This window comes from Phanerochaete carnosa (genome assembly GCF_000300595.1).
Source record: "Phanerochaete carnosa HHB-10118-sp unplaced genomic scaffold PHACAscaffold_4, whole genome shotgun sequence".
Lineage (NCBI taxonomy): Eukaryota > Fungi > Basidiomycota > Agaricomycetes > Polyporales > Phanerochaetaceae > Phanerochaete > Phanerochaete carnosa.
The window spans coordinates 520666-546923 of NW_006767631.1; the positions used below are offsets into that span (position 1 = coordinate 520666).

A 26258-nucleotide genomic window follows, 5' to 3' on the forward strand; every position below is an offset into this window, starting at 1 on the left:
ATTATGCACCAGCATGCACAAAGGTGCACTATGGCACAAGCTTGCGCACTGCCGTCATAGCCGCCCAGCGAGTTTGACATGGATGATAGCGAGTTTGCATGGACGATAACGAGTTTGCCATGGACGGTAGTGCACGTACGTGCACTTTTGTACACGGCCACGCACCACCATGCACATCAACGCACCAAAGTGTGCTAATGCGCATAACAGTGAGCGTGAGACTACACAACCTCACTCACAGCCAATCATGCACAGCGAGAACCAGAATCTCATTGTGAGTTTCTACTTTTGTCCATCATAAACTGTGATTGCCACAGCCGATCACTGCCACAAAGTTGAACGTCTTTCTCCTATTGAGTCCGTATGTGATCGTACAGATACAATGGCGCAGTGTACAATATTTATGTCATTCTATCGAGATAAACACTTTTTGGACGTACTCTGCAACGGGACCGAGCTCAGAATAAGCGTCAGAGAGAAATCCAGGCATATGTAGTACTAGTAACTTCAGCGCAGAGCAGCTTGAGGGATTTGTGACAGTCGTTGTCCACCTGTTTTTTATCTGCAAAGCGCACATGTTGAGTTGCTCCAAGATAGTTTGGGTAGGATAGTCTGCATACGTACTTGATCGCCAAGCTTTTTTTCTTTTGGCTTCAGACGCCTCGGAGAGCAATATCTTGGCTGGGCGAGCCAGTGCTGTCTTTGTCCCCTGCATGTTCAGTGGACCGCGACGCTGGGGCAACGCCAGCTTCCATGAAATTATCCCAGTCTGTGCATGGTGTTTCTGCAGTGCTCTCTTCATGTTGATCCTCCGTCGTAATGTCACCATCCTCATGGATTTTCTCTGATTGGCTGTAGTCCAGAGGCTCCCCAATGTTCCCGAGGAAATCGGAGGGAACTCTGAAATTCATGGAAAGGCGTGAAGAGGGCTCTGGGTCAGAGCTAATCTCACCAGAAGTGTGGCCGAGCTGGCGGAGGTTAAGCATGAAGCGTTGCACCAGAATAGCAGGCTGTAAACGACGGTGATTAGCCAACGAGCGGTTCTCCCACTAATCTTCACTGGACGGTCACCATAAGCTGAATAAAGACCTCCGCAAAACTGCCCTGAAGTCATGAGATCAGGGCTTGCCAGGATACGGGTGCATCTCGACTACTGCTTACATGGAAGGAAGCACTCGAGTAAGTTAGAAGCTGCAGAGTATTTGTGGCTAGGAGGGTGCTGGTAGATCATGCGTTAGATGATAGCATCGCGCAATCTCAAGAACTCCAGCCTACATGAAATAAACCGTGCCTAGAGTAGGATACTTGATGAGTTGTGCTCCGAATGAACGAGCAAAGTGCGATGCATACCGTCTCGGAGAAGTACAGCCGAAATGGACGTGCCAAGTTTGAGTCGTCGCATATCTTGGAATTGCTTGAAGGATTTCGTCCATGTCAAAACGAGGACCAGGACGTCAGCAGCAATTACGCTGCTTCTCGTGAGAAAGAGCACTGGACAAGTGCGCTGCATTAGGGTTAATTAGTGCATGGTCGAATGCTGGAACATACTTCTATGGGAAACAAGTAATGCACAATAGTGTGTCAGTACTTGGATCAACGACACAGGACTAGATCAGAACTTACTCTGAGTTGAGCTTCGGTGGGACATTGATGTAGAATTCGCAGCTAGTAAACGGCGGATTGTCCAAGAACGCAGCCACAGTATGTACCCAGCCAAACTAACAAACGTTAGCTTTGACCACTGTACAGTTCGTAGAGGGACGGCGCACAATATTTGTCCCAACTGGGACCAACCCAAGCATGAGCACAATGGCGGGGAAAATATACTGTATCCTTGACCCATGCCAGAGTGCGTACACGCGCAGAGCAGAGAACACTGTACATAGGATCAGACCAAGTAGGATGCAATGGCGAGTAAGCATACCTGCAATCACGGCCGTCAATGCCAGGAATGCCAGCGTATTCACTATGAAAAGCGGCGCGCATCTTGTGACAAAAAGATCAACACGTCAGAAAGATTTTACAGGAAAACAGAGCGTGCATCTGCGCGTGGGTGAATACCGTGAAGTCAGTCTGCGCCTGAGCGGCATGAACGCACTCACACATAGATGATCCCCCTGGTACAATCCCTAACATCGGACCCAGAAGCATAAGCCATCGAGTGCTAAGCAGTAGCACTGAGGTCGCTGTAAATTTCCTTGTCCAGACCGCGGCGACCTCTTGATCGAGTGTTACAATATATTCATAAGCCACGAGACCTGAAAAGACAATAAGACTAGCTCGATGTTGCTGGAACTCGGTGACACTGCAACATACACAGCAGAGAATATGCCTCATAATCTGCTATCAGACTAGATGCATAGGAATGATGTTAGCGACAAACAGACATGTTTCAGACAAAGGAGAAGCTCGTACACTTGTTCAAATTCCTGGTCTAAAGCCTTATTTGACTGCGCCATGTGTTTGTGGTGAGAAAGTGTAGTTGTGGGGGGGGGGCTTGTACGAGGCGGCGAAGTGTGGCGCTTGTTTTCGAGTCGTGGCAGAGCCAGGGTAGGTGACCAGCGAGCCGTATTTGTGGGAACAAGATGTTCAAGGCTCTAGCGGCGACGCGGCGTCCGCCACTGTCCGACGGCGTGAACAATGTTTCGGGTTATGTAGAGGGATTATTCGATGCCTTTGTGGCAGCTGGCTGTTGACGCAGACTACAAACAGTTGGGGCAAAAACAAGATACCGATTGTAGGGGCTCAACCCGTATTTACAGGGTCTCAAGGTCCAAATGCTATGTACAGATCAGACCGTGGCCATGCATATGCGGAAAGAAAATGATGCAGAAGCTAAGACGAACCAAAGATAGCGGGAAAAAGGTTTGCGGCGATTGACACTCGTCTGCGAGTCTTTCTAAACCGCACAGCCGTCTCACAACATGCGGGCGGGCATAGGTATGCAATGCAGCGTAATGTACCCAGGTACATACCAGCGTAGTCTGTGTCTATTCATCAGCGTGGCGTCTCAGTTTATAGAAAAGCAGATACCTGGACAGCAGCTGAAAGAGTTCGATGTTGTGTTCTCGTATCTTACCGACTAAGCATTGCCAGTGACACTGGAAGATCGTCCGGATTAGGTGTATTGATCTGTTCTACTGTGAGAATATGTACAGCAGTGATGCGCGAATGTTCATTTCTGCAAGGCTGGACATAGCTCTATCATGATGACTCCACGGCAGCTATGCGAGGGATTCAGGAAACGACGCACGGGCGTGTAGGCTGTTATCAAATACTGCCATGTGGAACAGAGGTCCATCTTGATCCAAGATCAGCGAGAGAAGCTGTCCAGTACTCTTGCACAGCCATCCATCCGGTTGAAGGAGGATCCACGTTGATGCAGCGATCGCGCACAGCAATTTTGAATGCACATTAGATGCTATTGCAATGCGAAGCGTTCGTCACTCTAGCATTGCACTGCACGCTCCGCGCGGTTCGTTCTGCATGCAGAAGCCCATCAGTTATGCATCTTCTGTATAACGTTGTTAGTGTAGAAGCCGTCAGCACGAAGAGAAGATCTTGGACAAACCACATCTTTGCGCTGCATCAGCCCAGTCCTTGACGCAGTCGTGCGTAGCAGCTAGAGGGCGGGTAAACTATCAGTGCACATCATAAATGGAGAGTCGAACGGGAGGCCTACCGTCTTTCAGGCTGCGGTTTCGAATTTCAGCTTCCGCTTGGGGATCCCATCTAGAGTACCATTCTCCACTCCCGCAACAGTCAACAAGATTCAGCATGTGTAAGCGGTGTTCTCATTGAATGAAATGTGAACGAGGAGTACGGGCATGACCCAAGCCTAATCACCTGTTCATTCCTGACGTAGGTGTTTCAAGATCTGGGACGCTCACCAACCTCCACCCACGGGACAGAACGCTACTTCTGATACGCCAGTTGAGGTGTAGATGGAAGAGAGGCAAGCGGAGAATGCGTGATATGGCGTTCCGTGATTTTGCACTGGTCCTGTCACCGAAGCACAGAATACTTGACGGCTTTGCCTGACGAAGACGTATTAGCACACGTGGCAAGAGTATTTGTTAAAGCACATACCAGTCCTGCTCGCACTGGATGGGCACTGAATCTTGTTCCCGCGCTCAAACGTTCACGGTCACAATGCATATGTTGGTCTACCAGCTGACAGCACTTAGCCGTTACAACAAGAAGAAGATAGGGATTACACGAGCATTGCGATAGCTTAGGCAAAGGATGAAAGTAGGTCGCGGTGCTCAACTGCCCGCGGTAGGTAGCAGTTTGGAGACATGGTGGTTGGAAAGAGAGGTGGAAGCGCGCTTCACGCAGGCTCACCTCGACGTTCACGGTTCACCTACCCGCGACGCTTGTCCTGTCTCCTCATCTGCCGCACCCCGTGCTCTAACCCAGATACTCGCCGTCCGCCCAAACGTCCCTCTCAGCGTCACTTGAGACCAACAACACGCATTGCCGCGTCTTTTGAAGGTTGGGTCCCTGGCCTCAACTTAGCTGGTTCGCATTCATGGAGCTCCGCAGCCACTCCGGGAGAGAGGTTCTCGGCCACTGCGCCACTATAATTTGTGAGTCGTTTTTCAACATTTTCGCGCTGTCATAGCCGACTTGTTATTCTAGATTATGTCGATCTGTCGAAATGTCGGAGACTGTGCGGGCCTACTCACCGAAACGATCGAATGTTCCTTTTGAAGCCAACTCTCGTAAAGTCAAACAAGCTGATTCTCAGCGTGCGGCAGACATCGCGAGTCTGATCCTTTCCACCTCGCCAGATGAAGTCCATGAACACAGGAGGGGCTGACATTGCAACACTGGTTGTCCGTCGTGCCCACACACCATGCCGTCGACATCACCGCCTTCTGGTTGCTGCAGGCCACCGACTTACTCGTTCCAGCCTCGGACTCACCCAGCGCGGCGCTCTGACGTGCTGCGCCGCACTCGTCCCGCTGGACGGATGTCAGTTCGAGCTGCTCGCGTTCTCCAAACAACTTTCTACATGTGATGGGATCTCGCGCGTAAAGATTTAAAAGACGAGGATAGGGTATGTGTACTGTCCGCCCGCATGGAAGAGGCCGTACTGACTTTAATCAAGCTATTGCCTACGACTTTTTTGAAATCTGCCTGAGACGAGGAGCAATGCGTCTCCAAAGCGCACACTTGTGATGTGGGTCTTCGTCGCAGAGATCAGCTGGGCCCGGCCTGCTCCATGTTGAAAACATATCTAAGGACGTCGTCTCTGCCGCCGGTCTCAGCAAATACACCACTACCATACATACTGTCTTCGGCGGACCTAATCTTGTGTTATCGGCACCTCGGCCTCTATCCCTACCTTCTGCCATCTCCGCTCACTCGCCGACCCTTCCATTTCTGCAGGTGTCCGCAGCTTCGGCCCGCCCTCTGCCAGTTCCTTGTCTGAGCCCTGCGCTCTTCACCGACAACGGTCGCACTCCTTCTGGCATATATCCACCTGAAATGCACGATGACACGTTCGCGCACGCGAGCAGTGCTTCGATCACCCATCCTCCTGCGCCCACCTCTCCTCGATGAGAAACGGCCGACTGCCTTTCGGACTCCCTAAGGATAGCTTGCGAATACAAAATTAGACTCAAGACTCGTCGGGGAAGAACAGGGTTAGCGGTGAGATAGCTGTTGCTCGTTGCCCAAGGTTCAGTGTATGATATTCTTCGATGTCATCGTGTTCGTACGAAGAGTCAGGTATATAACGACCGCATCCATTCTTTGCATGCAGCACCTCGTCAATCCGGCTCAATCTGCAACCCAAGTCGGTGTGTAAGGTTACGCGTGTTGCGGTGATCGCATGGGGCCCTACGCATCAGGCCACCGGCCGCAGAGCTAAAGTCCTCGCTACACTTTCCAAGCGCCACGAACGCCCTGTCGTCTTTTCCTCCCTTCCCCCATCTGTTGCCATTCAACAGTCTCATATCTACAAGCTCATTGCTCACATCGTTCTAATACGATTCTCCCAGTTATCCTCGCTGCCTTTCGATGTGGTAATGTCCTTCTTGATTGCATCACCCTCCTCTTCAGCTAAGCTAACTGCTTGCCCTACTTAATTGTCCACATTGCCTGCCAATGCTTATCGTCACGCTTGATGGCACATTGCAAACCAGCACCTCCGCTTTAAGTTAAGCTCCCTGCTCTCTCCCTAAGTGGCAAGTAGTTTTTGTCTTGACTTCGTGCAGTGCGCTTCGCGATCCGGATCTGGCCCTCCACACAGCCATGTGCTTGTACCGGCCGGTAGGTAAATGTTCAAGAGGGTATTTGAGGGGAGTTTACATCACAATATTTGCCTCTCATGCTGCTTGTTTTAGCTGTAAGTATTTTGGTCAGCAATAAATTCTCACGGTGAAGACCAGGCCCTATTCAAGAACACTCACCTCTGTGCGCCAGCCTAAAGCCTCTTACACGTGCGTCTGCACCGTTTTATCATCTATTGGACGTCTCAGTAGTGCCACATCTCGTCACGATGCCTGAATATTGAAGCCGGTCGACTCAGTTAAACTGTTTCCGATATTTCCCGAGCCGTTCTCAAGCACGACCGCGCTTGAGCTATGGTGTCGGCGCTCCAAAGTAGGTACATATTTGAACCCTGAATGAAAGTTAATCTCAGAGGCCGTTCTGTTCTATACGCGCGCGGCAGACGAAGGGTCTTCTCCCGAGTCATCTATCGCGCGCGTCCCAGGCCCGGCCTTGTGTCAAAGCTACCGCCGTGCCCCCCTGATATCTGGCCAGTTTCCTTTGCAAGGAGAATGGCCGCAGCAGTGAAATTTTCTTCAAGGGCTCTGAGAGTTTTATGGTCACAGTATCGATGACCAGATCCTTCACACGCGCTACGCAATTGCGGCGCTCCACTGTCTTCGCATACGGCACCGCTTGAAGAAGAAACTCTCTGTACCCCTGCGCAGCCAGATTGATCCGAATCAGATCGGCCAAGTTTTTTGTCTATGGTGAGAGGACCCACACAGGAGGAGCGCGCAGATATTTACTTTGAGGTTAAGTAGCACGCCCTCATCAATAACTCTCGCAGTTTTGGGACGAGAAAGGGACAAGAGAAAGCTGCAAGCAGAGTGCAAAAATTGGCTCTGCTCTATGCATTGCGGAATCAGCTCGATTCCAAGGCGGTACGGTAAGTACTTCCCAGCGCGCTATGAATATGTCCTTTCGGCTCCAAAGATACCACGGTCATCACGGACCCGCGGCTGTGCATGGGAATACTGAATGCATATTAGATGCCATGGCGGTAGGGAATTTTCGATGCTGCGGCACATTTTCCATGCAAAAACTAATTAGACAGCCGCCTTCTAAATGACTCCGTCGGTGTAATAGTACGCCCGTGAGAAGATCCTTGGATGCGACCGAATGAAGCAAGCAAAATCTCGCATTTCCGTGCAACTCAATTTGTGCAAATCGCTGAGTGCGTACGAGTTTAGTGCGCTGCTTTTCACTCGCTGGGAGGTTTGTGATTTTTCTCGGATTCATATAGACGTAATAAGGAGTCGATTGACCTGATGATCCGCCGTGTTAGATGCACAATTGACCACAACATTCCTTGCCCATCACGAGGTCCCAGTTTCAAGCAGCCTCCTGTAAAGCCCTAATATTTCCGCAAAAATGACCTCACCAGATAGCATTAACCGTGGCCCTGAAAGTTTAAAATCCACAGTTATAAGGCTGGTGGTTATTCCTGTTACCTTCCAGGTTTGTCGCTTCCCGCACATTTGTGCTTTCCATCGTCTCGACAGCCCCTGTTCACGAACTCGCACGCGATGAAGAACGCTCTCCTCGCTCTCTTCACTGTCTTCGCATCTGCTGGCCTCGTCGCCGCGCAATTCCAAATTAACACTCCGTATGTCGCTCACGCTTGGCTCTTGCGCCGTAAACTAATCTCGCTCCCGCTTAGGGACAACCTTATTGAGTGTGTTCCATCACTCATTACTTGGATCAACGGAGATAGTAAGTCCTTCACAGCACCCAGCCGGCCGTCTGTCAACTGATTATCGTCTTTTAAGGTCCCTTCACTCTGGTACGCCGTCTCTTCTCGAAGCCGGAAATCATGTCACCATTTGACGTTCACGTGCAACGCCGTGTTTTGTAGCTGTAAGTCTGTGGTGATCGTACATGTCAGACATTCGGCTTACGGTGTGTGCAGGATCCACGAGCCCGACGCGAACGGCCACATCATCCAGGAATTCTCGGACCTCACTAGCCGCTCCTTCACCTGGTCTACTGATGTCTCTGCTGGTACCACCGTTGGTTTCTCTCTCCGTGACAGAAGCGGTGCCGAAGCCCAGTCTGCCCCCGTTACCATCCTGGCTGGTTGTGTGTACTCCACGTTATTGGTATCAGACAGCTTTCACCTAATAGTTCTTCATAGCTTCTACTAGTTGCATCGCCTGAAAGTGCAAGATTTCTTCAGCTTCGTTTGGCTTCAGCCTGAGGCTTGGTGCATGACTCGAATACATTGCCTATCATAGATAGACTTGCGAGCCATCCGCCAGTGATGGTATAGTATCACGAAAATATGTGCGAAAAACTCAAGTTGCTACTGGTACGAGGTGGTCTGCACCGTGTGCGTCTGAGCTCCAGAGTATCATGATAGATTTCTGGTGTATGGCCTCCTCCCCTGCGGAGGAGAAACATCACTGCCTGCTCCTAGACAGGTATTTGCGTCGTTCTGCATGACATACATACTCTAGAGCAGCTTTCCAGGCTTCGCGTACGTGAGCAAAATGCGCCGACCACTCTTGCCGCTCGATTCCTCAGGCACCTTGAGGCCAACTGACACCTGACGAACCGTGATTTCCAAAAATGCCGAGGTGCGTCACAGGTGAAACAAACGTTCAAGTTGGATAGGTCCAGGTCAAGCCTTGCATGGAGTAGAACATCTGGCACGCTTGTTCACCAAATTTCCACGACGCACGTGCACCCTCGGCACCGAGCGCCACAAAGGCGAGCGCTCTACCGCTATTTCTCCCCGTCCAAGTCTCGCCTCGTTCGACCAAACTGCAAGACGCAAGCACCAACGCAAAAATCATTATATAACATGAATTGATTATTCCAGAATACAGAAAATCGTGTATAAGTACAAGTCCATTGCTGAATCGGCGAATCACAATCACAGCCCAAAGTACCACTTTTCTTCAAGTTCGTCTCTATCGCTGGTAGCTTACCTCGCCTGCACTTCACGCCTCAGCCTCGACAGTATTCCCACGATTATTGTCGCTGTCGCCTCCGCCAGTGATCTTGCCCTTGATCTTCGACACGCGCTTCTTGAGTCCCTCCTTGCTCCACTTGCCCGTCCGCGCCGCCTGGTACTGCATCACGCCCCGGTGGCGCATCGCCAGCTGGTGCTGCTTCTCGTCCTCGAGCTGTTTGCGCTCGCCCTTGGACAGGTCGTCCTTGTTCTCGATCTGCGCCGTGCGCTCGGCGATCTGCGCCTGGCCCTCGACGCGGTCGTACGCTTCGTAGCGGCTAGGACGAGACTGCCAGTCAGCGGTAGCACACAGAAGATCGCAGCTGGAGCAGGCTTACTGTTTGTCGGGCTGAGTCTTTTGGCTGTGGAGCTACTGTCAGCGTCGGGAGGGCTTTTACCATAACACGGCAACTTACAAGTCTTCGTGGTCAGGATCCAACCCCGAATCGAGGACGACCGTCGCCGTCAGCCATCCAACAACCTCATACTTGTGCGTCTGCTTCGTCTGCTCGTTGACTGAGCCGCTCGTGAGCACCATCCTACCCAAAAATATCAAGGGACACGCACTGTAATTCTGCCTGAGCTGCTTCAGGTGCGGGCTCTTGATGACCGGGACACGGATCTGCGTCTCCTCGTCGTCGGGTACGTCCTTGAACCAACACGCGGCCATGAAGTCGCACCCAGACCCTAGGGGCCCGATGCCGCCCGAGCCGATCTCGAACACGACCGCGCTCGAGTACCGGTTGTACACCGGCAGCCGCACCTTGTCGACAGGCGGGTCCCAGAGCACGGCGCCGTTCTCGACGCGCGCCGCCGACGACGGCACCTTGTACGAGTCGTCCGTCACGCAGATCTCGAGCTTCTTCGTGTCGAAGCCGCCCCCGCCCCCGCCGAGGCCCGGCTCGGGCTCGATGCGGATCCCGCCGACGACCTCGAGCGTGCCCGTCTCCCAGCCGAGCAGCGTCCGCGGAAGCGGCGTGGCCACCTGGCGGAACATGAACGAGATGTTGGCGCGTCCGTAGCCTGTGCGACCATCAGCCAACGAACGGCGTCGTTCCCGCGCAATAATCACTCACCGACACCCTCCTGCAACGAGAACAGCCGTGTGACCTCCGACGAGTTCTTGAACAGCTCCGAGAGCTTCACCGTCACGATGCCGAGGACGGGGTCCTTCTCACGTTGACGCGAGTCGCGCACTTGCACGCGGACGACGGTCTCACGCCAGTCGCGGATGAAGCGCTCGGTGCCCGCCTCAAAGTACGGCATGCTGCTGTACTGCTTGACGCGGGTCTTGTAGATCATGTCGTCGTTGACGATGATCTCGCAGTAGCTCGACGGCAGGTTCTCGCTCTCTTCCTCAGGCTCAGAGGTATCCTGCCCGGCCTGACCTTCGCGGCTGCCAGAGGCACCCTTGATATCCTGACGTTCAACTACAAAGATAATGAGCGCATTCGCAAATTTTTGCCCTGTGTACGATACTCACGATTGTTAATCTGGTGAATAGTCACGCTAAGAATACCACTGGGGATATTCGGGTCCGGAGGTGTCCTGAGCGCGTCAGCCTCTTCCTGGGAGTCGGCGACGGTAGGCTTCTCCTGCACCTGCTCGTGCTTCTCCTTGGCGACGGCCGGGACGTTCGGGCTTTCTTCGTTCTTGAGCGCCTTGTTAAGCGGCACCTTCTCGCTTGCGCGCCGCTCCCGGTCAGCAAAACGCTCCCGCAACACACCTGGCAGCGCTGAGTACTCACAAGTAGCCGATCTCCCAGTGCAGCGTCCCAGGCATGTCGTTCGCATCCTCGAACCCGTGCAGCTTGTCCGTCCGAGCATGCATCTTGCCAGGCTGTCACCCACCACACCAATCAGCAACCCGCATTTCGTCCTTCTTGCCCCAGCGCACTCACGTCCTTCATCAGCTCCACGACCGGCACCGTCACGCGCCCGACGAGGTCGTCCGCCGAGCGCTTGTCCGAGTCCCAGAGCATCGCGCTCAGGTTCTCCTCGCCCTTGACCTCGTCCTCGGTGAGCAGCAGCACCGCGGTCTCCTCCCAGACGGGGTTCAGGTCGCCCTGGACGATGCGCGTGCTGTGGAGCGGCTTCCCGAACTTGGCGTACGCGAGCACGATGTACGGGTCGCTCTTCCCGTTCGAGTCCTGCGCGTCGAGCCCGACCGCGTGGTGCACCGTCACCACGATCACCCCGAGCGCCTTCGTGTCCTTCTGCACGCCGTCGCCCACGAGCATCTGCGCGAGGTTGAGCGTGAGCGACTTGGGCGCGATGTATTCGGCGCACTGCGAGGCGGGTCAGGTGATGTGTCGCGGTGAGAGGAGAAAAGACACGGACTGCGGCGGCGATACCCATCTCTACAAACTTCTTGATCATCGGCAAGTCGAGGACGTTGGGTAGCTTCTTCGTGAACGGCTCAACGCTGACTTCAACCTATGCAACTTGTAAGACTATCCCTTCAAGCGACACGGTTGGACTTACCTTGGGAACACCCATGAGCGTAACGGTCAAATTCCTGACGAACGGCGGATTCTGCACGAACTGCACCCTGAAGCGCGCAGTGGCCACGAAGCCCTCGACCATGGCGTAGATCGGGATGGGGAGCTTGAACCAGTCCCACGCTCCAACGAAAAACTCGAGCATGAGATGGATGTTGTGGAACCGGAGCTTCTTCCGCTGGCCCGGGAGAGCCTGGTAAGAAAGCGAGATCTCGTAATTCTGCGCTCCGGCAGGTCAGCCTCCGAACGCGCTCGATGCTCGACGCAACAAAACGCACCAAATAATCGCCAGTCTGGTCCGTGTCAATCTGCTTCGCAGGGTCCTCCGAGTCCCCGGACTCGGCCGCCGCGGCCTTCTTGCGGCTCGCCTCGTCCTGGTCCAAGCCGACCCACTCTTCCCGGGGGTAATCCGGGTGTCCTGGCTGATCCGGCAGCGCGCGCATCGACACGATGCGCACCGGGTTCGTGCCCTGGCCGATGTCCGCAATGCGCACGGCGTCGACAAAGGACGGGAGCGAGGCCTGGAGCGTGTCTTCGACCATCTGTGGGAGGTGCGTTCAGCATGGGCACGTATCGCTCCGGAGGCGCGTGCGTGTGCTCACGTCAACGATGGGGACGAACATCTCGGGGTTCACGAGGCCCCAGACGAGCTTGACGATCGCGTTCAGCCACTCGACGGACTCGGGCGTCGGCGGGCTGTGCACGGCCGCGCGCTTGTTGAGGAGGCCGAACCGGACGCGGTCGAGCTCCTTCTCGACCTTGCGCACGGCGTTCTCCGCGCCGACCCACACGACGGCGGCCGTGCCCCATATGAGGCCGCTCCGGACGCAGAACGCGAGCCAGCCGACGTGCTTGCTGCAGGCGGTGGCGAGCCAGGTGAGAGCGCAGAGCGCGGTGGCGCCGAGCGCGCCCGTGCGCAGGATGCTGCGCGCCGCGGAGAGGTCGGCCTCGTCGACTTCGGGCGGGAAGGGCTGGTTGCAGATGTTACCGGGCTCGGCAGGGGCAGGGGCGGGCAGGCTGGGGTCCATCTTCGAGGGCGAGGGCGGACGGCGTGCGGCCGTGCCCGTCTTGGGGTGGGCAGGGTCCAACGCCTCGTTGTCGAGGCCCCTGTCACGGAAGTCTAACAGCGCGTGTTGGCCCACGCTCATTCAAGGAAGCAGCAGCAAACACACGCACCTTTGAGATCGGGGTCGTGGATGAGGACCATGCCGCCAGTAACGGGGTCCTTGGCCCAGCGGTCGCCCTTCTGCTGCGCAAGGTCGGTTGGCTTCGAACCTTTGGGGGGCTTCATTCTCTCCATGAGCTCCTTCTTCTCATCTTGGCCGGACTTCTTCGGCTTGCCTGCGGGCTGCGTCGTTTCCGAGGAGGTGGCAGGAGGTGGGTTCGCGGCTCCGTTGGCCGGAGGAGCGGAGGAGACGGCAGGGGCAGGGGCGGCATTGGCGTTCGGCTTCTGTCCGCTTACGTTTCCGTTGACCGCACCATTGGAGGTATTGGGTGCGGGTGTTGGTGGCAAGGCTTTGTCCGCAGGTGGGTTAGTTCCCTGCAAAGCTGTAGGGAGGTCAGATCAAGACATGCACGCGAGCGCGGCGCGACGTACGACTTGGGTTGTCTTCGGTGGGTATGAGGCGATCGCCGGCTCGTACGGCCGCCATAGCTTTGAGCTGGTTGTGAGTGTGATGTCGTCGCTGTCGTGGTCGTCGTGACTGCTGGAGGCGTCGACGGGGGTGCCGACGGTGTTGAGGGAATGGAGGGAGGGGGAGACGCGGAAGGCGGGTAGTAATACGTCAAGGACGGAGGACATGACCTCACAGGGACGCACCAAGCCTATCTGACGGGGTCCACCCGCCGCGGCGCACCGCGCCCCTGCCCCTCAAGGTTCTACGATGCCCATAGTCGGAGAGATTTGCCAGGAAGTGCGGTCCCGGAGGCAGACTGACGTCACGACGTGTCTCCGACAACTCCACCGCGCCTAGGTGGAAGCAAAAACAAACACGTGCATGACGCGGTCTGGCTGTGGCGGGGCTTGTGGCGAGAGTAGCTGTGAGGCACAAGCGCTCCTGGACAAAGTAACCGCGATCGCCGAGGTGTAAGAGTCATAGGCGACCGTTGCTTGGATTTCTAACGCAGCGACAACTCATTGCGTAGCAGTATGTAGTCTCGCACCTCAGTCACAAATCCGCCCTCTAACCGCACCGCCACTGAGCCATGATGCGATGCAACCAACAGCGCATTTTCAGAGATCGTAGTAGAGGGCTTGAGACAGATCCAAGGCTTCTGAAGCTTGATGAAGCTGAGACGATGCAAAATGTAACAGTCGTTACTCGCCGAGGTAGAGCCAAGTCCACACAGATTCAAATTTCAGGCTCAAGCTCATGAAAAAAGCCTCATACAGAGAGGTATGTGAGGCGATGTTTGGGTGCGGTGACAAAGACAAGCTCAAAGGCGATGCGCAAACAGCGCAGCGCGCAGTGGTTGAGCGTTTGATGAGGGGCCCGGAAAGGCAGTTCTATGATGACGATATCTGGGGCGGTGACGAGCGCGCTTTTCTGGATCGGCGCGCCGTGCGCGGCGCAACTATATCAAGTAGCCTGCTCCTCTCTATTCATTCTCTCTCCGCCTCCTATAATCTGTCCCCCTTCATCCTTGTCCCTCTCCTTTTCCTCTTACATAGCACTCGGAGCTCAGCTCATATCTCATCGACCTCTCACGCACTCACGACCCAGACATCATCCACTTGACACCCGGCTTGGTACCAACTTTAACAACTCGTCTCGTTCTCGAACCCCGCACTCGCAAACTATGGCCAGCTGGTGAGCTCCCACGTTAAACAACCGAACGTACCTGCTCACGTGTGCTCTACAGGACTGACTACCTTTCCCTCACCCTCGTATGTCCTATCTCTCTACTTCACCCTGCGTTGTCTCTCACACTCGTCGCCTCCAGACCATCTCCTTGATTGCCTCAGCAGTCTACGGCGTCATCTACCTCCGGGAACAACTTCAGAAGGGCATCCGCGCCTCCAAAGACAAGTGCGCCTCGTCTCTCTCCGCCGCCCCGTCCCTTCCGAAGCTGATCGTCCTACGCAGATTGCACGACCGCGGCATCGACATCTCCGCGCAGGGCGCGTCCGTGAAGACGCACTCGAAGCTTGCGGACCGCGAGAACTACTTCGACGCCACACAACGGTGCGTTTTTCTTGCTCTTTTCTTTTGCTTCGGTGGTGGTGGTGGTGGATGTTGTTGTTGCTCACGCGCGGGATGGGTCAGGGGTGTCATGAAAGCGCTCAGCAAATCCTCCGTCGGCCGTGAAGACGGCCCCGAGACACGCTCGTCACGACATGGCTCCTTCTCGAGCCTGTACTCGCGGAAAACCGCCAGTGCGAATAGCTCGCCACGAATGTAACATACGTACATCAGGAATCTCAAGTCAAACACGAGCGGGAGGGACGCGAAATAATTTTCTATCTGTTTGTTTAGGTATTATTGAAGGAGTACCTTAGGCACGCTTATTGTGTACAATAACAAACACTGTACAACTGGTGCGCCGGGTGTGTGCTGTTATCAAGCACACGTCTCGCCGAAATTATAATCGCCATCCCCGTCACCGAAAAGAGTGGGAAGCACAGAGAGCCAGGTCCTGCCCAGCGGGGAGACCCTGACAGCACGCTCGATTTCTTCCCAACAAGTGGCCTCCGCCTCCTATGCACAGGTGTCGCCTCCCTATTGTGCTGACAAGCGGTATGGCAAGCGGCTGGCACGCGCCGGAGGGGCGCCCATCCCAGCCCTTTCCAGCTCGGCCACGAACCGCCGTGTCAGTGCCTCCGGGTCCGCGCCCGCGCAGGTCGAGTCTGCACGGTGCTTGGAACCGGAGCTCGCGGAGGGCCAGAACGGGTCCGGCGAAGGGCGCGAGAGGAGGGCGAAGGCGATGTATTGGCGGTAGGTGAGCGAGCGGAGGCGGGTTGCGGCTCTGGAGGAAGGCTTGTTGCATGGAATGGGTCGCCTGCGCGGTCCTGTACGTATTGCGCGCCGTGGGTGGGTGCGAGCGACGGGAGGGAGGCGGGACGTCTGGGGCGCGCGCAGCAGGACGAGTCAGACACGGCTATTCCACGGGGCCAAATCCAGCTTCAGACGGTCGACCCGTACTGGGTTCGCCCGTCAACGCGAATTGCCCGGGCACACTGGTGAGCTGAACGTGTGCATGAATGGAGAGAATGGAAATGTGGCTGAAGGACGATACGAGATCCGTCATGGGCGAAGACCCGGTGACGAGGGGGTCTGGTGACAGAGTAAGGCTCTCGAGGACGCGGCGGTGAGGAACATGACTGAAGGCTCGTGGCATGAACTTCGGGCTGTCAATGACTAATTTCCGCATACCTGGTGCGGCGTCCAGTATGCCCATAATATCGTGTCAATACGGAGATCTCTGAGGCCGTCGCAGATGCGGAGATGTTGGTGAGCAACGCTAGAAGCTCAGCTGGGCTGCACAAGTCGCCATCGAAGTACCATTTGCGGATAAATCGAGCCTTTTGGCATCCTGGCGGAGAGAATGGTCGCAGGGAGGCCAGCATATGCGGGAGAAAAAGTGAAGGGAGCTGGCTGGAAGCAATCGCCGATGAACCAGCGCACAGCAACGAAGCGAGTCTACATCGTCGTGCAGATAATTGATAGTTTCGTCGTCCAGCTCCTGAGATAACGTCGCTCTCTCCAGCTCGAGAGTTGCCGAGGACGGCCCCGCAAGTGATGTTTCATGACCGGCGTCGCGACGTCGCCCATCGCAGCCTGATCGCAGTATGCTAGATCTTATACTAAGGTGTAAAGCAGTGTCAGTCCACCACGGATCTGGTGTTTCCATTGTCTGTAAAGACTGACCGTGATGATTTTGTCCTGTCTGACGCGGCCGTCAGCAACGCCAGTTGGACGAACATGCGGAGACTCTGTTACGCTGCGCCGCGTGGACGCCAGTGACGCCAATACAGACACCGACGTTAATATTAGTTCATATGTCATACGTTACCCTGCCACTGTATCGTGTATTATGAAAACTGGCTGCAAGCAGCAAAGGTAAATGCTCATCTAAGTGGCTGTGAAGAGGCAGACAACAAAGACCGCAGGCCCTGGAATGCTGAGACGCAATCCACGATGGGCAGTCCTCCGGGTCTTGGCATCCCTAGCGTTCATATATTGCACATAGGCCATTACTTAGGCCGCAAGACAGTCACTTGAGGCCGGAACCGCACCAAACATTTCCGTTTGCAACATCTTAGCTTCTTTACAAGTCTGGAAGGACGTAGGATTTTGAAAGAAAGACTAGTACTGTTTGTGAGCTGGTACGGGGAGACGCTGATTTGTAAGCTGAGGGACCCCGAAGATATCGAGTATAGAGGAGCGCTTCGAGAGAACACACTCTTGTTCCTGTCGTGCTCCATGCACACTCTGCATCCAATTGATCCTAATTCTCAGACCTATCACATCCAGTAGCGTGCCCGGAAAATCTGGTGATATGCATTCCAAGAGCGTGTCAAGAAGGCTAGTACTAGCGACAACCACCGAGGAGATGACGGTCCAGACTGAGCGATAGCGCTGAGTGCCGGAGCTGGGGAGAGCTGTGAGCTCGATGTTGCACAGATATAACCAGTTATGACTCATTACGTTCTAGAGAACATCTGACCTCTCAGTCATGGATATCTAGGGATATGGTGGGCGAACGGTTTGTTCACGGCAGCAGTTTTGCAGCTTCGTAGAAACATCCATGCGGCATGCAGAAGCTATTGTATGCATATCATTTCCGTCTGGTCGCGTTATGACAGGTCATTTGTGGTTGTATGTCACCAAGCCGTTCTGCATGTGGCCCGACGGCGCGTTCGTATGCATCCACATGGCCATGCGTCATGGGAAGGTCTGCCCTCTTTCGCGGTCTCCGCACAAGACACAACACGAACGAAGACACTGCCGAATAGGCTCTAGATAACGCCTTGCACAAGAATACGTCTGTGCCGCATGTAAGTCGGGCTCTGTCTCTGCCATATCTTATCAGCCCGCCATGTACTCATTGATTGAGAAGTTACGTAGAAGGCGAGGAAGACACCGCCGGCAGTCGCCGCACCGTGCATCTGACTGCGGTGCCGCACGCAAAGGATCAATTGCGGACAGCGCACCCTGACAGAAGCCCTGTCAAGTCACGCGCCGCCCTTCTCTTGTCGCCCCATGGTAGTGATGCCGAATGATCGCAGCGACTGACCAACCCACGTCGCCTGTGCAATGTGGCCCGCACGTCTGCGGCATGTGGTATCCCTCCAGCCCGGACAAGATTAAAGGCAACGTGCTGTGCGCGATAGCAGCACGCACGACCGCTCCCCCCTCGCCACGACGATATGGCCCCAGGCTGGAGACTCGCCACTGCGCTGCTCGCAGTCATCGCTTCGAGAGCTGCGTGCGCCAGACTGCCCGATGGCCGGCTGCACGGGAACATGCCCCGCGCGCCGTCGGTGCCGCCAGTATCTGCGGGCGACCGCGTCGTGACGGACGCCTCGGGCGCAACGCTACCGCCGCTGAACACGACATATTTCTTTGACCAGCTGATTGATCACACTAACCCGAGCCTCGGGACGTTTAAACAGCGGTACTGGCACACTTGGGAGTACTACAAAGCTGGTGCGTATGCTGTGGAATGTGCAAATAGTGACAGACACTGACTACACGCCCCCAGGTGGTCCCATCATCCTCTTCACGCCGGGCGAAGTCAATGCCGATGGATACACGGGCTACCTGGCGAACGAAACGATCAACGGACAGATCGCGCAGCAGCAGCAGGGGGCGACGATCGTGCTCGAGCACCGCTTCTACGGGAACTCGACCCCGTTTGGTGACCTAAGCGTGAGCAGCCTGCGCTTCCACACAATCCAGCAGGCGATCGACGACCTCGAATACTTTGCGAATAACGTCGTGCTCCCGATGCCCGGCGGCGATGCCGTTAAGCCCAACACCGAGGCGCCCTGGGTCCTCGTCGGCGGGAGCTACTCCGGCGCCCTTACGAGCTGGACGATGGTCAACAAGTTGAATCTCTTCCGAGCGGGATACGCATCGTCTGCTGTAGTCGAGGCAATCATGTGCGTTTGTTCTGCGGGCGGCTGTTGTAAAATATGCTGACGAAATGCGCGTACAGAGATTATTGGGGCTACTTCGAGCCCATCCGGCAGTTCATGCCCCAAAACTGCTCAGCAGACGTCGAAGCCGTCATTGCGCACGTCGATCAGGTCTTCACGCAAGGCTCGGAGAGCGAGATCAACGGACTCAAGGCAAACTGGGGCATGCAGAACCTTACACACCTGGATGACGTCGCCGGTGCCTGTAAGTGTTGTTCTTAGGCTTTCGAAGGCAGTGTACCAAAGCAGCAGTGTAGTGCGGAACAACCTTTGGGACTGGCAGAGTTTGTCTTCAGACACGGGCTCGGAGGGCTTGTTCTTCCAATTTTGCGACGCGCTCGAGGTCAAGAACGGCACGGTTGCTCCTGCGTCCGGCTGGGGACTCGACCACGCCCTCGCGTCATGGGGTGCGTACTGGAACTCCACTTACCTCGAACTGCGTAAGTCATCTTTCTGTTGAAGTATGATACCGCGCATTGACTGGATGCCAGTCTGCGGGAAGCAAGACGTTGTGTAAGCCAGACAATAAGCGAGGTGTGGGGAAGATGCTCATAGTGAACCGTAGAGACTGTCTCGGTACCTACGACCCTACGCAGTCGGTCTTCACCGACGACTCAATTGGCAACGACGACAGGTCTTGGGAATGGATTGTGTAAGTCTCGTGAACTTCTCAGCCCAGAACGTCTGTGCTGAGCTCCGAACAGTTGCAACCAGGTCGGGTTCCTCCAGGAGGGTGCACCGGAGAATCACCCCACAGTCGTAACGAGGCTCGTTCAACCGAGCTATGACGAGGTTTGTGTTCTCAAGATCATCTTACATTTCGCGTAAAAACTGATATCTTGCTCCAGCGGCAGTGCACCTACTTCTTCCCGCAAGCCTTCAGCCAGCCCCCGGTGCCGAACGTGCAATCTGTCAATTCTGCCTACAAGGGCTGGAACGTCAGCATCGACCGCCTCTTCTTCGCAAATGGCCAACGTACGCCTTCTACGCGTTTTCTACCCTTTCCGAACGCGTCTAATCTCACGTTTTGTAGGCGATCCTTGGCGCGAAGCGACTGTCTCCGCGGACGGCGCAACGTCCGTCAGCACTGCGGAGCAGCCAATTGCTGTCGGCGACGGCTTCCATTGCTCAGACCTCATTAGCGACAATGGGGCCGTTGACCCGACGGTCCTCGCTGTGCAGCAGCGTGGTTTGGCCTCGATAAAGGCGTGGCTGGAAGGTTTCAAGCCGACGAAGAGGTCTCTGCCAAGGAGGAAGAACATCTAGATGTAGCTATATATATCTTACTACTGCTGTAGCTGTAACGTCTCGGGCATACATCTGAAGAAATTTGTTGGCTTGCGAATCGCCGGGGAGAGGCTCCGCTCTGTTAGTCATGGGCACGTTGCTCACCTTAAGGCCACCTGATGAAGGCTCGATAATCCGTATGCGCGTACATCGACAAGAAGTGGACACAATCTCTTCGACATGCTATGCCAGTGTTTTCGACAGTTCTGTGCATCGCCGGTCGAGGCCACTGGTGATGGGATAGAGCAAGGCTAAGTTGCTTGCTCGCACGTCACACCACGCTATGAGTGCGATCAGAAATACCTGCCCCACGCTGGCCTTGGGACATGGGACATCGTACACGCTGCTCGCTGACAATGCTGTCCAGGCTCACAAGGGTGATATGGCTACATTTCTGGTAGCTCAGTTACTGCCTTGTCCAGTCTGCATATAATGCTGATTTAAGTACATTGCTCATTGGCATGGATATGCCTGGGCTACTTTCTGTCTCTAGCTGCTTGCCTGTGCCTATCGAGAATCCCTTCCTTCACTCTGAGTCTGACGAGATCTCAATCACTCTCTGCTCATCATCTGCCATCATCCTCGCCCTTTTTCTTGCATGCATTTGAGATCGGAAGTGATATCTTGATGGGGAAGAAGGCTCAATAATTTCCACATCACTGTCGGTGTCTGGCTGTGGCTGTGCAGCTGTAGAAGTGTGGTGTTGGCGCTTTACTGGGGCACTAGGGCCAGGTGCTGCACTGTCTCCATATGTGTCAGACAATGTGGTGAATTGTGTGGGTTTGAGCACAGGAAGTGCAATGACAATCTTGTCCACTGAATCTTCTATTTCAGCTCGACTGAGTTTGATAAGCTGCTCTGCCTTGTGTCCAAGGGCAAGGTAAACATAAGTCTGAGTGCCTTGCTGAGCAGGCTGAAAGTCTTCCTTGAGGTATCCCTGGAGAATCATGCTAACACAGATCCATTGGACAATCTGAATGATGGAGGTCAGTTTGCCTTATAAATTAAAATAGGCAAGTCTTTTTTACCAATGGTAATCTGTCCACTGCTCTTTTTTTAGTATTTGGCAGCTGTGTTGCTGTTTTGATGTTGACAGTTCCAAGGTGTCTGTTTGGCATAGGTGGATAAGTATGCCTGGGATCAAAATCCACTAATTCTGAATCACGAGCTGCTTCTGCAAGTTTATGAAGAGTAGTGCGACATTGCTGAAGTTCCACTTGTTGTAGAATCTTCAAAATGGACCAAATATCCAAAGTGACATCTTGCTTGTCAATAGTCTTTGGATCTCTGGTGCAATTATCACAAAGAGCACATGGTGGTGTGTTTTGATTGGCAAGCCAAGAAATTTGGGCTGAGAGATCAAAGTGTCTAAAAGGCTATTAAGCTTGGGCTTTATAAATGAAAGATTTATCTACCTTGCAAGCAGTATCTGCCTGCATGTCTCCATATTATGACAATAGGCAATGACTTCATGCCCTATATCTATGTATTAGCCCAGACTAATTAAAAGTGTTAATGATATTGCTTACAAGCTTGCAATTTATTATCGGTATCAATAGCAGCACGGCTTATATTGACTGCATCTTGAGGGCAGTAAAAAATAGTGCATGCTGCTTTTTTGTTATCTCGTCCAGCTCGTCCAGACTCTTGAACAAGTCTAATCATATTTGGCTAAATTAAAATAAAATTAGTGAGAATCAGTGTCATATTGATTTGCTTACTGGTGGCTAAACAAAAATATTGCTTAATACCATTAATATAAAAAATAACTGAACAAACTTACACTGAGGTGGATAACAAACCTAACACTATCCTTATTGATGCCTAGGCCAAAAGCTTTGTAAATTATCAGCATTGTATAGCACCAATTAAAGCTAGATTTTATATACCAGTTGTTGCAACAACAATATTGATTTCATTGTTTTTCCATTTTGTATGAACTTCCTCTTTGGCCTGCTTTGATAAAGAAGCATGATATGGCCCAGCTGTAATTGAACCATGGCTTAGTGTTTTTGCAAGAGTAACAGTTTTCTTAATTACAGTAAGCTTTTTGAAGTCTATTTTAGTTAACACTCACTTTTTGAGTAAAGCAGTATATAATTCCACAACAATTCTTGTACTTGTCTAGAATATAACGATATAAATTGTTTGTTCGTTCACCAGTTGTCTTGATATCAACTGCGTATGCAAGGTTGGCGCGATTGATTGGAACATGAAAGAGAAGAGTTGACATCTTGCTGATGTCTAATAAATTGTTAATGAATGATAACAGCTAGCTATATATTCCACCTTTTTGCAATATGGCTATATAGAAAAAAAGAACTTAGTTAAATATTTCTTATACTGTTATAAAATGTATATACCTTTGCCGTTAAGTAATGACTTGATAGAGAGACACTGCATAAACTGTGCAAGGCTGTATGAGGGCAGTGTTGCTGTGAGTGCAATAAAGGGTATGTTTCCAAGAGATCTAATGAAAGGCTATAATGTATAAATGCTATTAATCATTGCAGAAAAACATCAGAATAGCTGCCTCACAATAAGCTCAAGATATGCAGGGCTAATAAAGAACTTATATTAATTCAATTATATATAAGCAGTAGCTTTGCATACCGGTAATCTGAGCCATCCAACATAAGTACATGGATCTCATCCAAGACAATTCTTGCTGTATGAACAATAAGCATTTCACAGTATATTCTAAAAGTTGCACATACACAGCAATTGGTTTTGAGCAAGCTGTATTAGCAGAAAACGTAGCCTCTGATTTTTGCTCAACTGCTCTGGCTGAAAAAAAAAATTGTAAAAATCATCAGAAATGCATGTAAAAGACCCACCGCCACATAAAGCAATTTAATTTCATCCTGCTCTTCTACAGAGCTCAACACCATTCTCTCAAGAATTGAAAAGACCCCAGCATGGTCCACTTTATTTTCAGCTGTCAACATGGCAGCACCAACTACTTCAAATCAGTGTAGCCATTAAACACCTAACATGTCAAAATACCTCCAATATGTTGTAGATGAGAAACCTGATCTGCCTGCAAAATAGATGTCAAAATTTCAAATGTTTTATCAGAAACTTGCTTCAAGTTACCATAAGAGCAGTTAATGGGCATACAACCAATGCACAGCCTTTACTTAAAATAGCTGGCAGCTGGTATGTGACAGATTTCCCACTTCCTGTTTTATACCACTAGATAAGCAGCTTGACAAGCCAGCTACAAAAACTTACCAGTAGGCATAATTACAAGTATGTTTCTGCCATCTATGCTGGCATTGCAAATACTATGTTCAATAAAACTTAGATACTTACAACAGCATTATAATTTGAATATACTCACCTGGCCTGGCAATTTTTGAACTGATTGATGTTGAACACCTTCTCCAAGGTGTTCATTAGACTAGATGACCAAGGAAACCCTTTGTTATAGTTGATGCTGTCCTGTCCAGGTGACCAGAATGGTGAATTGAGAAGTCTTTCAACTTCTAATTCTGAGAGAGCTCTTTGTGAGTCAGATTGCTTTGTTGACTATGCCACAACAATTTTAGCAAGTCATATCAGATAAGTAAGTTATGCCTTACAGCACTGGAGCCAGCTCTGGAGGAGACCTCTTTACTTGCGGAAGCTATGGGCATGACAGATAACGCTTGGTAGAAGGAAGGAGATGAGGTAAGATGCAGATTGTTTGTGGTCAAGTAGGTCCTTGCCGCCGTGAGCGTAGAGCAGAAGTTGAGCGTAGAGTGGAAGTTGAGCGTAGAGCGGAAGTTGAGCATAGAGCTGAGCGCTGTCGTGTTCGGCGCTTAGCGCCCCTCAGTCTGCACGCCCATCTCGCTCGCCGTCTGACAAGCTCCTCCACACGACTCAAACCTACCATGTCAGACTATCAGCCTACACCAATTGCACCTCAAAATATTGCACCTCAGAATATTGCACCGCAGGACGGTGGCTCCAGCACAGCTCCCGAGCTAGCCCGGGACGTCGAGCCGGCACCGATCACAGAGCAGGAGGTGGGCGAATATCGAGAGCAAGACCGTTTCTTGCCAGTAAGGTACTTGCCTCAAGATTGGTCAACTGCTAAGCTGACGGCCGGTTCAAACAGATAGCAAACGTCTCCCGCATCATGAAGGCATCTGTGCCCGGCACCGCCAAAATCTCGAAGGAGGCCAAGGAGTGTGTGCAAGAATGCGTCTCCGAGTTCATCAGCTTCATCACTTCCGAGGCGGCCGAGAAGTGTCAAATGGAGAAGCGCAAGACCATTGGTGGGGAGGACATTCTCTACGCCATGCTCACTCTGGGCTTTGAGAACTATGCGGAGACTCTCAAGATTCATCTCGCAAAGCTGCGTCAGGTACGCTCCGAATTCTTGTACAGCGTGGGATGACCTAGCATACCACTCTGAAGCCCCAGAATCAGTCAAACGCGTCCGGCGCAAATGCACGACCAGATACTGGAACCTCAAGCGACGCACGCGAGGAATAGCTCGCTGTCGCAGCATGCACCGTGTAACACCGTACCAGTCTCACTCTCAGCACTGTTGTAGACTGCTATGACCCTGGCTTCCCAAGAGCTCTTGACGAAAAATGACCTGCGACTCCGCCGATGCTTCGTACTTATCTCGTGTCCTCCGCACGTCGATACTCTCTTGCATAAAATTGTACTGTTTGTACCATACAGCTTGTGACTTCCACGTTAAATTCCACCTTTACCCTTGATGGAATGCTGCTTTGCTTGCAAAGTGCTATAAGCTTGAATACATGCGTAATGACCGCGTCGTCGGGCGCCTTAACTCTGACCTTCGCTTCCATCATGCCTTTTGGCGAAGTCGTCTGTGGTGCTCCAGGCAGCGGCAAGTCTACGTACTGCTACGGAAAGAACCAGCTATTCAACGCACTCAACAGGCCCATTGCCATTGTCAACCTCGACCCTGCAAATGATAGTATCCCGTACCCCTGCGCAATAGACATTTCGTCCCTCGTCACGCTTGATGCTGTCATGCAAGAGCACGGCCTGGGTCCGAACGGAGGAATGCTGTATTGCATGGAGTATCTTGAGGCAAACTATGATTGGCTCGAGGACCGACTGAAGAAGCTCAGCGACGACGCCTACGTTCTCTTCGACCTTCCAGGCCAGGTCGAAATCAGCACGAACCACGAAAGTGTGCGGCGTATGATACGCCGGCTGACCAAGAACGGGTTTAGGGTGCGTCATGCGTACATTCCGATGGAAGCTTAGACTGACCAAGCCGTACCCTAGCTAGCTGCCGTACATTTATGCGACGCACACTACGTGACGGACGCCTCAAAGTTTGTTTCTGTGCTCATGCTCTCGCTACGCGCAATGCTACACCTCGAGCTTCCGCATGTCAACGTGCTCTCGAAGATAGACCTGATTGCGCAATACGGCGAGCTTGGTACGCTCTAGCCGTCGTTCCCGCCACGTGCTCCACGCTGACATCGTTCTATAGACTTCAACCTCGACTTCTATACCGAGGTTCAGGACCTGGCATACCTGGAGAATGCACTTACCGCCACATCTCCGCGATACAAAGAATTAAATATGGCTATATGCTCTCTTGTAGAAGACTTCGGCCTCGTCGGCTTCGAAACACTTGCGGTCGAGGTCTGTACATCCCTATTCTCATGCCCTACACTGCGCTAACACTTGTACAGGACAAAGAGTCCATGCTCCACCTGATGCGCATTATAGATAAAGCGACTGGCTGCGTCTTCGTTCCGCCACCAGACGCACGGGTTCCGCAGGGTGCAGTGAACAATACTGGTGCTCCGCCAACGCAGAGGCCGAACATGTTTAGCCTCATGTCGAGCGCTATAGGCCCAATGCCTGGACCACGCAGCGACGTGCGCAACGTCCAGGAGCGCTGGATCGACGCGCGAGAGGAGTATGATGAGTGGGAGCGTGCGCAGTGGCGAAAGGAAGGAATTGCAGTACAGGAGCAGGCGCGGAAGAAAAATCACATACGACAGCGTGGTGTACAAACTCGCGATAAAGATATCCCAATGTCGACTTCATAGGAGTTCATTCACACCGTGTAAATTAGAGAACAAGACCGCTCAATTCAATATTTCAGAACT

General features: G+C 52.9%; 8 protein-coding genes across 8 annotated transcripts; 5 read left to right on the top strand and 3 right to left on the bottom strand.

Annotated features, from left to right (window-relative positions):
* Nucleotides 1-614: 614 nt before the first annotated feature.
* On the bottom strand, nt 615-2158 carry PHACADRAFT_207614 (uncharacterized protein; the record flags this gene model as incomplete). Its single annotated transcript, XM_007394149.1, has 9 exons — nt 615-1010; nt 1072-1104; nt 1162-1219; nt 1276-1291; nt 1351-1469; nt 1624-1718; nt 1770-1876; nt 1925-1986; nt 2103-2158. The coding sequence occupies 9 exons, from the start codon at nt 2156-2158 to the stop codon at nt 654-656; spliced, it is 903 nt and encodes a 300-aa protein (XP_007394211.1). The 3' UTR covers nt 615-653.
* Nucleotides 2159-7650: 5492 nt separating this feature from the next.
* PHACADRAFT_253429 (uncharacterized protein) lies at nt 7651-8585 on the top strand. The gene is made up of 5 exons (XM_007394150.1): nt 7651-7888; nt 7943-7995; nt 8052-8067; nt 8192-8361; nt 8417-8585. The coding sequence occupies exons 1-5, from the start codon at nt 7809-7811 to the stop codon at nt 8437-8439; spliced, it is 342 nt and encodes a 113-aa protein (XP_007394212.1). The 5' UTR covers nt 7651-7808; the 3' UTR covers nt 8440-8585.
* A 432-nt stretch (nt 8586-9017) lies between these two features.
* On the bottom strand, nt 9018-13296 carry PHACADRAFT_172085 (uncharacterized protein). Its single transcript, XM_007394151.1, has 12 exons — nt 12338-13296; nt 12014-12277; nt 11719-11955; nt 11575-11670; nt 11136-11522; nt 10983-11074; nt 10719-10918; nt 10312-10665; nt 9803-10258; nt 9652-9751; nt 9574-9597; nt 9018-9513 (listed from the first exon to the last, which is right to left on the bottom strand). The coding sequence occupies exons 1-12, from the start codon at nt 12881-12883 to the stop codon at nt 9225-9227; spliced, it is 3045 nt and encodes a 1014-aa protein (XP_007394213.1). The 5' UTR covers nt 12884-13296; the 3' UTR covers nt 9018-9224.
* Nucleotides 13297-14364: 1068 nt separating this feature from the next.
* PHACADRAFT_253434 (uncharacterized protein) lies at nt 14365-15337 on the top strand. Its single transcript, XM_007394152.1, has 5 exons — nt 14365-14545; nt 14598-14622; nt 14679-14764; nt 14822-14920; nt 15002-15337. Exons 1-5 carry the CDS (start codon nt 14535-14537, stop codon nt 15135-15137), a joined length of 357 nt encoding a protein of 118 aa, XP_007394214.1. The 5' UTR covers nt 14365-14534; the 3' UTR covers nt 15138-15337.
* A 2754-nt stretch (nt 15338-18091) lies between these two features.
* Nucleotides 18092-20208, top strand: PHACADRAFT_253438 (uncharacterized protein). Its single transcript, XM_007394153.1, has 9 exons — nt 18092-18385; nt 18441-18840; nt 18897-19081; nt 19134-19316; nt 19368-19389; nt 19442-19528; nt 19581-19668; nt 19725-19851; nt 19910-20208. The coding sequence occupies exons 1-9, from the start codon at nt 18106-18108 to the stop codon at nt 20140-20142; spliced, it is 1605 nt and encodes a 534-aa protein (XP_007394215.1). The 5' UTR covers nt 18092-18105; the 3' UTR covers nt 20143-20208.
* A 481-nt stretch (nt 20209-20689) lies between these two features.
* On the bottom strand, nt 20690-23939 carry PHACADRAFT_27241 (uncharacterized protein; the record flags this gene model as incomplete). Its single annotated transcript, XM_007393982.1, has 18 exons — nt 20690-21136; nt 21192-21531; nt 21579-21645; nt 21693-21834; nt 21885-21890; nt 21947-21999; nt 22053-22194; nt 22241-22407; nt 22527-22644; nt 22702-22723; nt 22777-22831; nt 22881-22950; nt 23001-23122; nt 23170-23248; nt 23284-23345; nt 23398-23450; nt 23507-23694; nt 23748-23939. 18 exons carry the CDS (start codon nt 23937-23939, stop codon nt 20690-20692), a joined length of 2325 nt encoding a protein of 774 aa, XP_007394044.1.
* A 26-nt stretch (nt 23940-23965) lies between these two features.
* PHACADRAFT_253439 (uncharacterized protein) lies at nt 23966-24863 on the top strand. The gene has a single exon (XM_007394154.1). The coding sequence runs from the start codon at nt 24287-24289 to the stop codon at nt 24545-24547; it is 261 nt and encodes an 86-aa protein (XP_007394216.1). The 5' UTR covers nt 23966-24286; the 3' UTR covers nt 24548-24863.
* A 109-nt stretch (nt 24864-24972) lies between these two features.
* PHACADRAFT_91337 (uncharacterized protein) lies at nt 24973-26198 on the top strand (the record flags this gene model as incomplete). The annotated part of the gene is made up of 4 exons (XM_007394155.1): nt 24973-25365; nt 25420-25576; nt 25631-25785; nt 25836-26198. The coding sequence occupies 4 exons, from the start codon at nt 24973-24975 to the stop codon at nt 26196-26198; spliced, it is 1068 nt and encodes a 355-aa protein (XP_007394217.1).
* Nucleotides 26199-26258: the final 60 nt, after the last annotated feature.